The sequence below is a fragment of the Vigna umbellata genome, chromosome 2 (genome assembly GCF_029865625.1).
Source record: "Vigna umbellata cultivar VRB3 chromosome 2, Vumbellata_1.0, whole genome shotgun sequence".
NCBI classification, from domain to species: Eukaryota; Viridiplantae; Streptophyta; class Magnoliopsida; order Fabales; family Fabaceae; genus Vigna; species Vigna umbellata.
In genome coordinates, this window is record NC_142166.1 from 52298283 (window position 1) to 52314647 (window position 16365).

A 16365-nucleotide genomic window follows, 5' to 3' on the forward strand; every position below is an offset into this window, starting at 1 on the left:
ATTTTATAAATTTAAAATAAAAATCTACATACTATATATCTAATTATACGTTGACTTAAAATTTTAAATTATGTATGAATAATTTTTTAACATTTCAAAATTTTAATAATATTAGCACTGTTATAAAAATCATCACATATTTAATGAAATGGAACAATTAAACAAAAATTATACATAAAACAATTACAATTATCTAAATATAACTATAACACTAAAATATATACACACAAGAAGAAAGTCCAACAAATTAATTTACGCTTAAGAAATAGAGAATAGTCATTTTAAGGATTTCTTTTAAATCCTAGTAGCATCATGTATCATTTCACACTCTTTCGTAATCTCGTATTAACTTTAAATCAAACTCGTATATATAATTAGTTAAATCTACACTAAATTTCTAATACAAACAAAGTAAAATTCATACAACATATCTTAAACAAACATACATCAAATAGTGTAGAAAAACATTATAAAACTAATAAAACAAGATTCACTTAGCAAGCAATATTACTTGCCCAGTGAAATATTAGGAAAAACCACATTCAAATTTGTAGGGAAAAGTGGCGCTCAATGTCCTATTCCACCACTCAACGCTCATAAGTCACAGAGCTTACTGACTTTTTGACACTCAGCGTCCCAAGGTAGCGCTTAGTACTATACCAGAAGATGCAATATTGTGATACTTGATCTAGATGCACTCAATACATTTTCAAATGTCCAAACTAGTATTATTAGCACAATAATTTTTTTGAAAGTAGGTTTTCTACTTAGAAGGAATACCATTTTTCTCATTTGTTCAATAATTTATCCCATTTAATCAAACCAACTACCCGAAAATACAACCAAACAAATTTCACATGTTACAAACTAGATTTGTATGAATAAAATGGCTAAACGAGTCTTAAATAACTCAAAAACATACTTCAAACCCCAAGTTCCTCCCCAAACACAATCCTTTAAAATTTCACTTGTCAAAACCCCCAAACTAGACCAAAAACTAACTTAGGATTATCCATTTTCACCACTTAAAAATTAACAACAATTTTTAACAAATTATAACCTTAAACATGACAACTTAAGTGATCAAAACATATATCATTCAACAAGTCTTCATAATAATAGTTTTATAATTTTAGATAACACGCATTCATATCAATTTCAATCAATCATACTACCATATCATAGGATTTTTCAACAAGTTATATATATCCTAACTCCATAACTAATTAATTTTCTTAATCGAAGCATACTAATTCAAATTTAATAGATTTTCTTAAAGCTTATAAACAAACATACAGATGTTAGAAACTCAAACACCTCTCCGAGATTAAAAAAAATATATTTCCTCACTTAAGAAAATTCTATCTACAACTACATATTACTAAATCATGATCAAGATATGTGGTTTAAAGAAATATATTGTTGTCATTATGACAAAGCCACTTCTCGATATTAAAAGACACGACCAGGTTTAAAACTTGAAGAGAGAAAATAAATGATATTCAAAGAATAAGTTACATGTATGTGCTTTTAAATAATGAAACTTTTTAATAGACTTTCTATTTATCCATTTTATTTTTAATATTAAAATAATACGAACTTATTATTTAAAATACTTTACAATTATACCCTTATAAAAAAATATTAAAAGTTAATAGATATATTTTTATTAAACAAAAAAAATTATATATACCTTTTAAAATATCACAACATAGACTTTTAATTTTTTTATGTCACCTTTTGTTATATATATATATATATATGTATAATTATACCTAGACTTTATTTTTTGTGTCTGTATCTGTTTTTTAACTTGACTCTTTATATATAATTATATATAAAAGATTTTTTTTTAAATTTTATATTTGTTTATATTTTAAATAAAGATAATTATTTTATTATTTAAGTGACTTTTTTTAAATTAATATATTTTTTCGCTTTAACCCCTTTTTATATTTAACTATTTTTTAAATTATAAAATTATCTACAAAATAAGAAAATATTTATAATAAATTATAAAAACATTTATATTTAATATCACAATTATAATAATAACAATAATAATTTTATTATTATTTTTATTAAAAATAAAAGTCAACATACTCATGTGTTTTCCTAATATATAAATTAAAATTTATAAACACAATTTTTTATACAAATGTTAGTTCTAAAAATCTAAGACAGTAATTTTTACAATTAAGCAAAAATTAACCAAGAAAAGAAGAGGGAGACCATGCATTGTGACTGACGTGATACTATTTATATGCCTCCTTCCTGACTCTAACAGAGAACAAAAGAAACCCTTGCGGCTGCTCTGTTGGAAATAGAGCGCTACATATATCAACTTGGGATCAAGTAGCGTTGCAAATAATCGAACAACGGAATCCATCTACGGTTTTGACCGTACCTCTCTCAGGTTCTTCCCTTAATCCCTCTTTACTTTTGCTTATTCAGTTTGACGTGACTCTAGGTTAGGGTTAGGGTTAAATTTGAATCCGCTTCTAATTCATCGTAGCTCTTTGTCGATTCGTCTATGATTTCCTCCCTTTTATCCCATTTCATGGCGTCGATGCTCGAAAGTTCGTGACCGTTATCTAATTCATCGAACGTCTTTGTCGATTCGTTTGTGACCGTTATCTGATTTAGGCTTTGGATTTCGAATCTGTAAAATTAGGTTTGAACGTAAATGATTTACGATGTTTGCTGTGTTTTTTCCTGGTGTCGGGAAACAACTTTGCTAGGATGTATGCACGTGACGATTTTCGTGCTTTGAATTATTTGATTATGGATAGAGAAAAGAATGACAATCAGGTTAAAAGTTTAATTAATGCTTTTGATAGTGAGAAATTAATTTCAAGCTGTGGTGGATTGTGGGAAGTGGAATTTCAGGGATGAAATGTTTTACTTCTGGCGCTGGTGAATTTTGGAACAGTATTTTATTTGGAATTACTAATCGAGAACCAGCTAAAAAATGTATAGCGTGTTGTGTCCCACTATATTTACAATATCATGACATTATGGTTCTGTACATTTCTCTGCATATTTGTGTCCCACTATATTTACAATATCATGACATTATGATAATTTTTCTAGATATTTAGATGGAATATGGAACCTAGTTTGAAATTTATAGTCTCTTCATGAGATTTAATTGTTTTTTCCTGCACTGTCCTTTCGTATAACAGAGAATTTAATGAGTAAATAGATCCGCACCATACTGTGGTCCAACTGCTCCCTTCACTTTGCCAAATCTGAACATGCCCAGATATATGATATCAGTTGCCTTTGTATGATACTACGGCTTTTGTGGATTTTAATTCGCGAGGAATAATGAGTCCTATACACTACGATAAGCCCATCGATAAGGATCTAAATATTTCTGAAAACTGTTTAATGGATTCCCATCTCAATTTTAAGTCTAGTACATAGACCAAAAGGGGGAAAACTCCCACAGTTGCAATGGTTTCTCCAGCAGTGTAACTGAATCTGTCCTATAGCCACCCAATGAGTTTATATTATTGCCTTTTTAAATCCATGTCAGACTCAGAACCATTCACATACATATACTTAACAGCTTAAGTTATTGTTATAGTTGTTGATTCATGATGGTATCAGAGATTCTATGACCATTTTGTCAGCTCAGTGGTCCTAAGCAGCCCCTTTCTTCTAAATAAAATTCAAATGTTTGCACAAGGTTGGACGAGTTCTGGACCATTGTCCATGTTCAAGATGGAAAATCTCTTGCAGTAACGGGCATTCTAGACATATAAAAACAATTCACACGCTTTTGTTCAACACCTTAAGTCTTTTGGAATGCTGGTTCATGACAACCTGGACCTTCTAGGGAAAGATTTGTGCAATTTTTGCTTTAAATATGGCGGTGATGCAAATAATAGGTAGATGTAATGTTGGATGGGGTTCACCTGGTCCCATATAACTCCTAATCAACATGGGGATGGTTGTTCTTATTAGTAGGGAAGTCTGCTGAAGAACTTATTTTCATTTAAAGGCACCTGTATTTTTCCGTTAGCAAGATGTAGCTGTCTATAACCATGTTTGTCTCCTTTCTTTTCTCAGTGGTCATTTTCTTTATTTTATTCCTCCATTGCCTCTACAGGATAATAGTTTTTCACCATTCACCAAACTAAAACCATGCCCCCAGATGCCTTTCTTTGTGATTCAATATTTTACCTTATCCCTCTTCTCTATTGGGTCAGCTTCGCCGAAAGATGAAGTGACGTGCTTTCTGTTGTTTTTTCAAAGGTAGAGTGATCTTATGTTGGGAATATATTATTTGTGGGACGCACGTGAATATTATGAAGAATGGTGCCCAGGGGCTCGCTATCAATTTTTTGGTGCTGAGTGCAGTGGTATTTGATTGATGTGAATGTGAGATGGATTGCATGTTGAAAATTTCATGTTCTATACTGTTGGAATTTGCGGTTTTTATATTTTGAAGGGGAGGTAGGGGGTTTGCCTTGGCTAGTTGGCTTAAGGATGATATTGGATGTTGGTTGTGATGTGGACAGGAAGGAGGCGGTGGCTGGTGGTGTTGGTTGTGGTGGAGGTGGTTTTGCTGATCAGTTGTGGTTGAGGGTAGGAAAGAAAAAAGGTGAAAATGAGTTCAGACAGCCGCAGCAGGAGCCGGAGCAGAAGCAGGAGCCCAATGGACCGTAAGATCCGATCTGATCGATTTTCCTACCGTGATGCACCTTACAGGAGAGATTCACGTCGGGGTTTCAGGTTTTCTTTTGGAATTTAACTATTTATTTGCTGTATTGCTTTTCTACTTAAATGTATTGGTAGGGGCAGGTGAAGAAGATTGGAGTATGCTTTTGGTAGAAGAGGCTTTGAATCTTTATTATGATATTTGTAAAACCCTAATTATATCCCATTTATTTTCTGTTCTTGTGGTATGCATTCTTCGTTCTGGCTGCTGCTTTGATCAGTTTGGAACTTAAGTGATAGGCTTTTGACTGTCAAGCAGAAGGGTGTGTATTTACACAGCCTTTTAGGATTTGAAACACGAGCATGCATTTCTTACTGTTGAAGAAGATTGAAGTATGCTTTTGGTAGAAGAGGCTCTGAACCTTTATTATTCTGTTTGTAAAACCCCAATTATGTACCATTTATCTTCTTTTCTTGTGGTATGCATTCTTGTTCTGGCTGCTTTGATTAGTTTGGAACTGAAGTGATAGGCTTTTGACTGTCAAGAAGAAGGGGTTATTTAAACAGCCTTTTAGGATTTCAAACACCAGCATGCATTTCTTACAGTGGCAACACTAATTTGAGTTTTTTGTCAGCCGAGACAATCTGTGCAAGAACTGCAAGAGGCCTGGTCATTATGCAAGGGAATGCCCTAATGTTGCAATCTGCCACAACTGTGGCCTCCCTGGGTATGAAATCCATTCAGTATTTTTTAAAATTCGAGTATTCAGATTTCAATTAACATGATTATGCTTTAGTCACACTTCTTCTGCTGATAATTCTGCAGTGAAATTTGTTTACCTGGCAGTAATAGTTTTCTTCTTACTCTTAATTTGACTGTGGTTAACTTTCAGTAACATGCCTATTATCATTCCTCTTCTGTTTATTTTTATTTATATGTTAGGACAATGTGGTTTCACTTTTGTTCCTAAAGTTCAATTTCTCCTTTTTTCTACATTTATCTTCTTTTCAAGGATGACACTGAACTTCATTTCAAGAATTTTCTTTTTCTGTATATTGTCGAAGCATTGCAACTTTCAGTGTCTATTATGTTGTCTGAATTTTTTTAAAAAAGTTATTTCCCTTAATTTCCCTGTTAGGTTCCATCTCACAATGGCATCTTTAAATTCAAGGTGTTTATCTTAAACTATTGTATTGTATTAGTTCTATCCAAATTTATATTGCAACTATGTGACATGTTCTGCATGTTTTCTGTGGGTGAAAATAATTTTGCTTCCGGCATCTGATGGTAGTATGTGCGTGAGCGCCTTAGTGTTGCCATGATGACTTTTTGTTGGTCATTGTAATGGTGCTTCTGCCACTCCCTGTAGCCAGACTCTTTTTTCCTTTACCTGCTCTTTGATACGTTTTTGAAACTTTTGTTGTTTGACTTTACAACTTTCAAATCCGAATTTTAAAAAAAGGGTTATCTTTTTGCTTATCTATTTCTATCGGATTTGTGAATTCAAATTCTCAATTATACCACATCTGGTGACTGGGGCTTACTTTTCTGGATTTAAATGTTTGATCAGGCACATTGCTTCTGAATGTACCACAAAGTCACTCTGCTGGAACTGTAAAGAACCTGGTCACATGGCCAGTAATTGTCCAAATGAGGGAATTTGCCATACCTGTGGTAAAGCTGGACACCGTGCTAGGGAATGCACCGCTCCTCCAATGCCTCCAGGAGACTTAAGGTTGTGCAACAACTGTTATAAGCAGGGCCACATAGCAGCTGAATGTACGAATGAGAAGGCATGCAACAACTGTAGGAAGACAGGCCACTTGGCACGTGATTGTCCTAACGATCCTATTTGTAACTTGTGCAATGTTTCTGGGCATGTGGCTAGGCAGTGTCCAAAAGCCAATGTTATTGGAGATCGCAGTGGTGGTGGCGGAGGCGGAGGCGGTGGAGCTCGTGGTGGTGGTGGTGGTTACCGAGATGTTATTTGCAGGAACTGTCAGCAATTAGGTCACATGAGTAGGGATTGCATGGGCCCCTTGATGATTTGCCACAATTGTGGAGGTCGTGGTCACCTGGCATATGAGTGCCCTTCAGGTCGGTTTATGGATCGCTACCCCAGGAGGTATTGATGGATGGAAATTTATGCGTTCAGTAATATGGATGTTTTTTCTATGATTTTCTTGCCAAAGACAGATTCATGAGTCCTGGTAGAGTATGTGTTTGGCTTTTTATTATTTTTAATTTGCTAGAGAGACATGAGAATGATGCCAATTTATCGGCCATTTATAGTTTATGATATCGTGCTTGTGCTAGGAATAAGAATTTGCTACTTCTGGAAGACCTGGTATTGTATTTATTCAGAGTTACCTCATGACGTTTCTTTTCTTTGTCTAGGGCATTACAGGGATTTAATGGTTGCTTATATTTATTTATTGCCAGTAGTTTTTAAAATTAGTTTTCCCAAGATTTGTTGATTAGTAATCCAGTCTTGAAGCGGACGCAAAAGACCAACCTTTTTAAAATTTTCAATATCATTTGTATGAATTAGCATACATATATTAACAAAATTAAAAAAGGGATTCATATAATAAAAAAAATGAATGGATGGCTAGAAACACCAAAATACACAAAAGATTAGTAACGTATATTTATTTTTTAAATTATCCAAAAGAGTATTTATGTATAATAGAAAAAGAATACTAATGGGGACTTGAAGTTGGTAGAAAAAATAAGGCAGTACTCCCCCCAATTCCGATCTAGAGTATACTTCCATCCATTGATTGAATAAATAACTATCAGGAACGAAAAAATCCTTTAATTTTTTGAAGTCCCCTTTCTTTTGCTTGCACAAAAAAGAAAAAGGATAAGAGGTCAAAGTGATCTCCTTTTTCTAAAAATTAGTCTAAAAATTAGTCTAAGCAATGTGTACCGATGAAATTATTGTCAATTTGGAATAAAAAATAATTTCCTTTTTTAATTTGATGTACGTGATGAAATTATTTTTAAGACAAAAAAAAGCCTAAATAATGAAATAAATTTGTAATTTCCTTTAGCCATTTTGTCTGACATTATATATTTCTAGATTGGACGAGGCATTTATTAGTTAATTGTCTAGTAAGACGTGGTTTTAAACTTTGGACTTTGTGGTAATAACTATTATTTTCAGTTATCTGAGTGATTTATCCATTAGCTTTTGCAACTATAAATTCTTCCATAAATGGCTAAAGCGCTTCTAACAATAAAATAAGCATCAGGCAGTGTTTTTTAGTGGATTTGAAGATAAATTTTTTTTCGTTTATTTGAGTGAATTTGGAAGTAAACAAAAATGAATTTGGAAATAAATTTTTTTAATTTGTCACATCAATACAATTTTATACTAATTCTTACAAATTTTATTTTCAAATTCATTCTTATTTACCTCCAAATTTACTCAAATAAACGACAAAAAAATTTATTTTCAAATTCTCTCAAATCCACTCAAAAGAACATGGTCTTATTGTCAAAAAAAAATACTTGAAATTTTTTTGTAGAAATTTGAGATTAAACAAAACCTTAACATATACTCCTGTGCCACTTCAAGGACACAAATCAGTCCTATTTTTTATTTTTTTCAATAAATGTTGGTTACATATGTGATAGCTTTTTATACACTTTCTCGTTACGTTTTATTTTTATCGGGAAAAAACCGTGGTAAAAGAAGACTGATTTTATTGTATGATTTTTTTTTAAAGATAAGAAAATCTAGATATTCTTCCTCTTTATATTCACTGACAGAAAATATACGTGTCGTTATTTGAAAAAGTGGGATATATTAGAGAAGCATGACGTGGGTCAATAGCGACGGCCGAAGACATCATAAAAGCGAGCCCATTCCCAAGTTCATTGCATTGACCTTTCTATCCGCAGAACATTACCAGTTATGGCTGAATCGGGCGACAAAGAGATAGCTGGTACACCCGTTCAAGAGTTGGTGTTGAATCCTCAAAATGTGCCAAAAAGTTACATTTACGAGGAAGGTGGTTCTGGATTTCGAGATGCTCTTTTGCCATCACAGGATGATGATGATATTCCTGTGATCGATCTCCATCGCCTCTCATCTCCATTCACAGCACAACATGAACTTGCTAAACTTCACCACGCACTCCATTCATGGGGCTGCTTTCAGGTACCCCTTTCTACTAATCTAAACATCATCTCTTTTAATCGTCACAACACTCTAGAAAGAAACAGTATAACTAATTAAGATACCCATTTTTTTAATGATTTTTTGAATAAAATTTATTTCAAGCTACAAAATTACAAGAAAAAGTTTATTTTATGTTGAAAGTGTATTGGGGTAAATGTAGTTGAGTTGCTTTCTTCATGATTTTGTAAAATCATACAATATCAAAGAAAATATTGGAGTTAGACACTGAAGTTAGGGATGACTTTATTTTCTGTTATTCTCAATTATTTTGTGGGATTCAGGCAATAAACCATGGAATGGAAAGCTCATTTCTGGACAAGGTGAGAGAAGTTTCAAAGCAGTTCTTTCAACTTCCAAAGGAAGAAAAGAAAAAGTGTGCAAGGGAACCAAACGATATCGAAGGATATGGAAATGATATAATATATTCAAAACAGCAAAGGCTTGATTGGACTGACAGAGTGTACCTTAAGGTCCTACCTGAAGATCAGAGGCAATTCAAATTTTGGCCTCAAAGCCCTAATGATTTCAGGTATACATTCTTGTCACTTCTGCCTCTCAATAACAATAGCCAGTTATTTCCAGCAAAAACTTAAATACATATAGACTTTTATGTTTATGATAGATTTCTTCTTAAATATTTATACGAAAAATATATATGTGAATTGGTTTTAACTTATGGTAAGCATCATTATTTTATTTTATTTTCATATAATTAAATACCGAGTTTATCTGATTAAATTAGACTTATACAGTTTTAGAAAAGTAATAAGAAAATTCATCCATTTCTCTTGTACTAGCGACGCAAACATTCTCTCCTATTAATCATACTGGCTATCTCAATGCAGGAGTACTGTCCTACAATATACCGAAAGCCTAAGGCTGCTAAGTGAAGTAATCCATAAGGCCATGGCCAAGTCATTGAATTTGGAGGAAAATTCCTTCCTAAATGAAACCGGAGAGAGATCTAATATGTTTCTGAGGTTCAACTATTACCCTCCATGTCCAATGCCTGATCATGTTCTAGGCGTGAAGCCACATGCAGATGGATCCACCATTACTTTTCTGTTGCAAGATAACGAAGTAGAAGGCCTCCAAGTCCTCAAAGATGATCAGTGGTTTAAAGTTCCAATCATCCCTGGTGCTCTCTTAATAAATGTTGGTGATCAAATAGAGGTAATAGCTTAAGTTTCTTATTCTAGTTAGACTTTTGTGATTATCATTCTTTAATGGATTAACTATGGTTTTAGTTTCTAACCTTTTACACGAAATTGGAATTGGTCTTTGTTTTAAACCTTGATAAATTTTGGTTCCTAATTTTTAAAATTGAATGGATTTAGTTATTTTAAGCCAATGACTTTATTTTTTTTATATGTTAAATGAAGTTTGAGACTAGCATTTGAGTTAGAACGTATAAAAACGATATATAAAGAGTTCAAATTCCAACCTGAAATGTGTTTGATACATACAAAACAAATTAATGCTACTAGATTAAAATGATTATATTAATTTTTTTTTAAAGTTTGAGACGAAAATATACAAAGATACATAAATGAATTCCAATTTCGTGTCTTTAGAGATTAAAAACATATTTCACTTTTTTTTTAATTGATGTACATATTATATCTGTTGCATCATTTTTCAATGAAATGTCATCATTTAATTCATGCAAAGAACAAACCTGTCGATAGATTTGATTGATACAGCAGAAAGTTTTGTGCATGCTAACATGACAGAAAGGAAGGATTGAGTGAGAGTTGGTTTGAATGTGACTAAAAACAGATAATGAGCAATGGAATTTTCCGGAGCCCTGTGCACAGGGTAGTGATAAATAAAGAGAAGGAAAGGCTAACAGCAGCAATGTTCTGCATCCCGGATCCAGAAAAAGTGATCAAACCGTTGGATAAGCTAGTGGACGAGACAAGGCCAATATTATACAGACCTGTCAAAAATTATGTTGAGATCTATTTCCAATATTACCAGCAAGGGAAGAGACCAATGGAAGCTTCGAAGATTTAGGTTTTGATTAAGCCCAATGTTTCTCCTGATTTGGTTAAATAAAACAGAACAAAGATGCTGCCAAATTTCAAGTTATGATCCCTGCTATAAACTGCATTCTTGTTTAGTTGTTAGATAACTAACGATAATGATACTTTGTTCTTTTGAGTAGATTTGAGAGGATGAATTTGAGGGAATTTGAGAGGATTTGAAGATAATTTTTTTTGTCGTTTATTTGAGTGAATTTGGAGGTAAATGAGAGTGAATTTGGAAATAAAATTTGTGAGAATTAGTATAAAATTGTATTCACATGACAAATTAAAAAAAATTATTTCCATGTTAATATTATTTACGTGTCATTGGTCCATGTTAGTGTTTATAATTATTATTATTGATTGTAGAGTAATTTTGGACTAATAACATAATGACACATGTTATAATATTGTCAAAAAATGATGTCAAAAGTATCATTATCCATATCTAAATGCATGATGACTGCATTTACCTACAACTTTCCTCTCAGTTTATCTCTTCACTCTTTTGCATCATGTTCTTTTGATACTACGAATTTTTTGTGTTGGACTAGAGTATCTATATGCTGGAAGTCAATTGATATATTATTATCAAAATATTGAGATTCATGTTTTCATACGAATAAACCGATGGTCGAGATCTTCTAGACTATACGTTTTGTCACCATAATAGTAGTAAAATGAAATGATGATAGTAATAACGATTGTATCAATGACTATAATGGGTTGAAGTAATAATTTACATCTTGTGAATATGTTGATGTGTATTCTATAATTTTATTATGTATAAATTTTATGTTTTATATTCTTATTACTTTTATGATTAATTAATTATAAAATTAAAAAATGAATATGATTTAATAAAAATAGTATTAAAAAATTATGTTATTTTATTCTATTTTAAATTATATAGTATTTGAAATAAAGAGAAGATATTCAATTATTTTTTTTATTAAATAAATAATTAAATTAATTTTATTTATCGAAAAGTAAAAAAAATCTGATTAAAAGATGACACTAGAAAAACTATGGCTGTATCCTTCTATGATATAGATATTTTTTTTTGTTATTACCACTATTTTTTTTATCCACGACCTTATTTTTAGCTTATTTTTTAATGAGATAAATTTACACATTATTAAATTAAACTATTTTTTTATTTGATAAAATATGCAATCCTACAATTCTTTTATTAAAAAATTATAATACATTTCCTCAACTAAAATAAGTAAATACATAATTGTTTATTTTTTCCTTTTCCTTTTTTTTTTTTTAAGTTATGTTATTTTAATATAATGAAAAATAATCCTACTAAAAACAATGTGTTTTCACTTGTTAATATACATTTTTCCACTTATTTTCTTAATGCATATTAGTTTTTAATATTTGTTCACATATTTTATTTTTAATAATAATACATTCTTACAGTTTTCTTTATAAGTACTGCATATGTATATTTATTTTTTATAATAAAAATAAAATAAATTTATAATTATAAGAATAAATATAAATAATTTTTACATGTAAAAATTATTTATGTAATTTAAAAAATGATTAAAGTTAAAATATATTAAATAAGAAAACGATTAAATTTGAAAAATGATCAATTAAATAGTTAAATTTGAAAAAAAAAATTATAAATACCAGAAAGAGAAAACTCTTATTTATATAATAGTATACGTAATCTTAGCATAATAGTATACGTAATCTTAACATAATAAACTAAAATGTGATTATAATAGATGTTTAAAAAATAAAAAAATAAATAACAACTGAAAAGGAATTTTTTGTAATTACGATTACCAAATAACTCAAAAAGGTGAATATGATATTTTTCACAAAGGTTCCTTTAGGTTAATCGCTCTTGAATTTTATTAAAAATTCAAATTAGTTTTTATTCAAAAATTTTAAATTAATTTAATTCATTATTTTATAAGTGGATGAATTTAGTATTTTTTATCAAATTTTATTAAATTTATTTAATATTTTAAACGTATTTCTAAATTAATATTAAAATAAAATTATATTAAATGGTGTAAATAATTCAAATATTATCATAACCTCAAATAATCTTAATAATTTAGTTAAATAATCTAAATTCAAATATTTTAAATTGAGATCTAAATTAGACTATAAAGTTATAAAAAAAGAATTATTTCCAGTTTTCACAAAAAAAAAATTAAAATATAAAAAAATATCTAACCCTTTGATTTAACATATTAATTGGTATATATAATAATATAAACATATATACACTAATCAACGCGATATTTATACTATACAATAATGTGGGAAAATAAAACATTTCATTTTTTTATTTAATTGAAGCCAAAAGCCAAAAGCCAAAAATTGGTGTTAAAAGAATCATTACTTGATTTAAAAAGAATAATTAATGAAAATATAACATGACGACTCTTGTAAAAAACACATAAAAGCATAAAAAACATGCTTCTATAGGCAAGTTCACCCCGTTGACTTTTTCATTCCTACAACATTTTGCAGATGTTATGGCAGAATCCGGAATGGTAGAGATAATCGGAAAACCTGTCCAAGAACTGCTATTGAATCCTCGAAATCAGCTAAAGAATTACATGTACGAGGAAGGTGGTGCTGGATTTCGCGATGCTCTGGTTCCATCACAAGATGATGAAAATGTTCCCGTGCTTGATCTTCTTCTGCTCTCATCTCCATCTACAGCACAACAAGAACTTGCTAAACTCCGCCATGCGCTTCATTCGTGGGGCTGCTTTCAGGTATCCATTTTATTCAGTGAATGTTACAACACACTGAATTTAGAGGAACTGCATTCTTTCATACATATTGGCAAATTAATCTTGGAAATTTTATTACCAAACAAATGTATTAGAGTGAAGGTTGAAATTAGTAATGACAGTTTTCTGGTAAAATAATTTTTTTGGGATTCTCAGGCAATAAACCATGGAATGGAAAACTCATTTCTGGACAAAGTGAGAGAAGTTTCAAAACAGTTCTTTCAACTTCCAAAGGAAGAAAAGGAAAAATGTGCTAGGGAACCAAAAGATGTTGAAGGGTATGGCAATGATGTAATATATTCGGCAAATCAAAGGCTTGATTGGACTGACAGAGTATACCTAAAGGTGCTGCCTGAAGACCAGAGGAAGTTCAAATTTTGGCCTCAAAACCCCCATGATTTCAGGTATTCAACTTTTCTGAACCAAGAATAGGAATTTACTTCATTTCTATTTGGCTAGTGACAGAAGTAATTGGTCCTCCATGAATTGCGTATTTACATTGTATGAGTGGATGTGTGAATGCAGGAGTACTGTTGTAGAGTATACCGAAAGCATAAAGTTGCTAAGTGAAGTAATTCTTAAAGCCATGGCAAAGTCACTGAACTTGGAAGAGGATTGCTTCCTGAATGAATGTGGAGAGAGAGGAGACACTTTTCTGAGATTGAACCACTACCCTCCATGTCCATTGCCTGATCATGTTCTCGGTTTGAAGACACATTCTGATGGATCCACCATAACATTTCTCTTGCAAGACAATGAAGTAGAAGGTTTCCAACTCCTCAAAGATCATAAGTGGTTTAAAGTTCCTATCATCCCAGAAGCTCTTGTCATTATTGTTGGTGATCAAATAGAGGTAATAACTACACTTCTTAAGTTTTGTGGTTGGAATTTGTGCATCGATTACTGTCAGTTTATTATTATATGTTAGAAGTACTACGTTAATTAGAGATAAAACCAATTTAAAGTATATAATCTCACCTTATAATCCGGTTTTGTGGAATTGAGTTAGGCTGAAGTCTACTTTTAACATGGTTAACTCTAACTCCTTGTTCACTTGAATGGATTTAGGGGATAGTATTGAATGAATTTGAGAGGATTTGGAGGTAAGTGAGAATATATTTGGAAGTAAAATGTGTGAGAATTAGTGTAAAATTTGATTGATGTGACAGATTAAAAAAATTGACTTCCAAAATACACTCTCACTTACCTCCAAATCCACTCAAATAAACAATAAAAAATTTACCTTCAAATTTTTTCAAATCCATTCAATCATTCTTCTCCAAATTCATTCAACTTAAGAAAGCCTGACATATTAAACAAATTTAAGACAAATTTACGTTATATATAAGATTATTTAATGTTGTAGTTTATTTATGTGCTGAGTAAAAGCTTGAGATGATTGGGTGAATGATGATAACAGATAATGAGCAATGGAAATTTCCAGAGTCCAGTGCACAGGGCAGTGGTAAATGCAGAAAAGGAAAGGCTGACAGTGGCAATGTTCTTCGTTCCAAACTCAGAGAAAGAGATTAAAGTAGTGGATAAGCTCGTGAAGGATTCAAGGCCAGTGTTATACAAACCAGTGAAAAATTATGTTGAGATGTATCTCCAGTATTATCAGCAAGGAAAAAGGGCAATCGAAGCTTTCAAAATTTGATTTTAGTATGCTTTTCTCATATAATAATATTAGCATTCATTAATTTACAAACATATTCTAAACATTAATAACATACAAGTTTATTTATTTTTAGTTCTTTGTAATTTTGGTTTTGTGAAATTTAACTATATTAGATGTTACAGTAATATGAAAGTTTGTTCTTAAACTTCGTTATTGATACAACAGTGAAAGGAGATGCGTTACATGTGTTAAAATAATAAATTTATTATTATTATTATTATTATTATAAAATTAAGTATAAATACTTTTTATATTTTTATTGTAAATAATTTGTAACAAATAAACTTTGTTTAAAGTCAATGTTTATCAAATTTTTCCATGCACATGTTTCCTTCTCGAAATGCGTGTGCAGTTATGAATGTATTGATTTTATCTAAATATCTTAATGTATTTATGATATTACGAGGTTGTCTCTATCATACATAAAGAATAATGTTATCATTCATAAACGCATATATGATTAAACTGCAATTTATTTCAAGTCAAACAAATATTATTTATTGTATAAAATATATACATAAATAACGTATCTATAATAATAATAAAAAAACTAAAATATCTACAAATTATAATAACAAATATATTAATAAAAACAGCAAAACCTCTTATACTTATCACTATCGCCTAAAAAAAATACTACAAATCAAGAGTTCTTCTTGTTGCTTTATCAACATTATTTTAATCGTCCTTAGACTGATATTTATGATCTTGAACCATTGGATTAAAATTACGAGAAATACTGTAACTAATTTTCACAATAGTCAAAGCATAACTAAAACGTTGTTTCAGTTATGTTTCAAATAACTCACGAAATCTGAACAGACTGGCATATTAATGACGTATTTGTTAAAATTAAATTAGATTTTGTATTTAGATATATATCTCATTAAAAGGACGGTTTTTTTATAAGTAAAAATTATTTTCAAAATAACCTAAAGTAATATTAAAAATTCAAACATAAGATAACTAAATTTGAATAATATATGAAAAACCGGTTTCGGAAAAATCTACATATTTTCGAAGATATCTTC

The 16365-nt window shown here is 30.6% G+C and overlaps 3 protein-coding genes across 3 annotated transcripts; all 3 read left to right on the top strand.

Annotated features, from left to right (window-relative positions):
* The first annotated feature begins 2258 nt into the window (after positions 1 to 2258).
* LOC124824578 (zinc knuckle (CCHC-type) family protein) lies at positions 2259 to 7057 on the top strand. Its single transcript, XM_047297021.2, has 4 exons — positions 2259 to 2416; positions 4530 to 4743; positions 5304 to 5396; positions 6240 to 7057. Exons 2-4 carry the CDS (start codon positions 4619 to 4621, stop codon positions 6799 to 6801), a joined length of 780 nt encoding a protein of 259 aa, XP_047152977.1. The 5' UTR covers positions 2259 to 2416; positions 4530 to 4618; the 3' UTR covers positions 6802 to 7057.
* Positions 7058 to 8544: 1487 nt separating this feature from the next.
* On the top strand, positions 8545 to 11220 carry LOC124824575 (protein LATERAL BRANCHING OXIDOREDUCTASE 1-like). The gene is made up of 4 exons (XM_047297019.2): positions 8545 to 8837; positions 9140 to 9387; positions 9704 to 10031; positions 10638 to 11220. Exons 1-4 carry the CDS (start codon positions 8592 to 8594, stop codon positions 10872 to 10874), a joined length of 1059 nt encoding a protein of 352 aa, XP_047152975.1. The 5' UTR covers positions 8545 to 8591; the 3' UTR covers positions 10875 to 11220.
* A 2109-nt stretch (positions 11221 to 13329) lies between these two features.
* Positions 13330 to 15424, top strand: LOC124824576 (protein LATERAL BRANCHING OXIDOREDUCTASE 1-like). The gene is made up of 4 exons (XM_047297020.2): positions 13330 to 13638; positions 13813 to 14060; positions 14182 to 14509; positions 15077 to 15424. The coding sequence occupies exons 1-4, from the start codon at positions 13393 to 13395 to the stop codon at positions 15311 to 15313; spliced, it is 1059 nt and encodes a 352-aa protein (XP_047152976.1). The 5' UTR covers positions 13330 to 13392; the 3' UTR covers positions 15314 to 15424.
* The last annotated feature ends 941 nt before the right edge of the window (positions 15425 to 16365 follow it).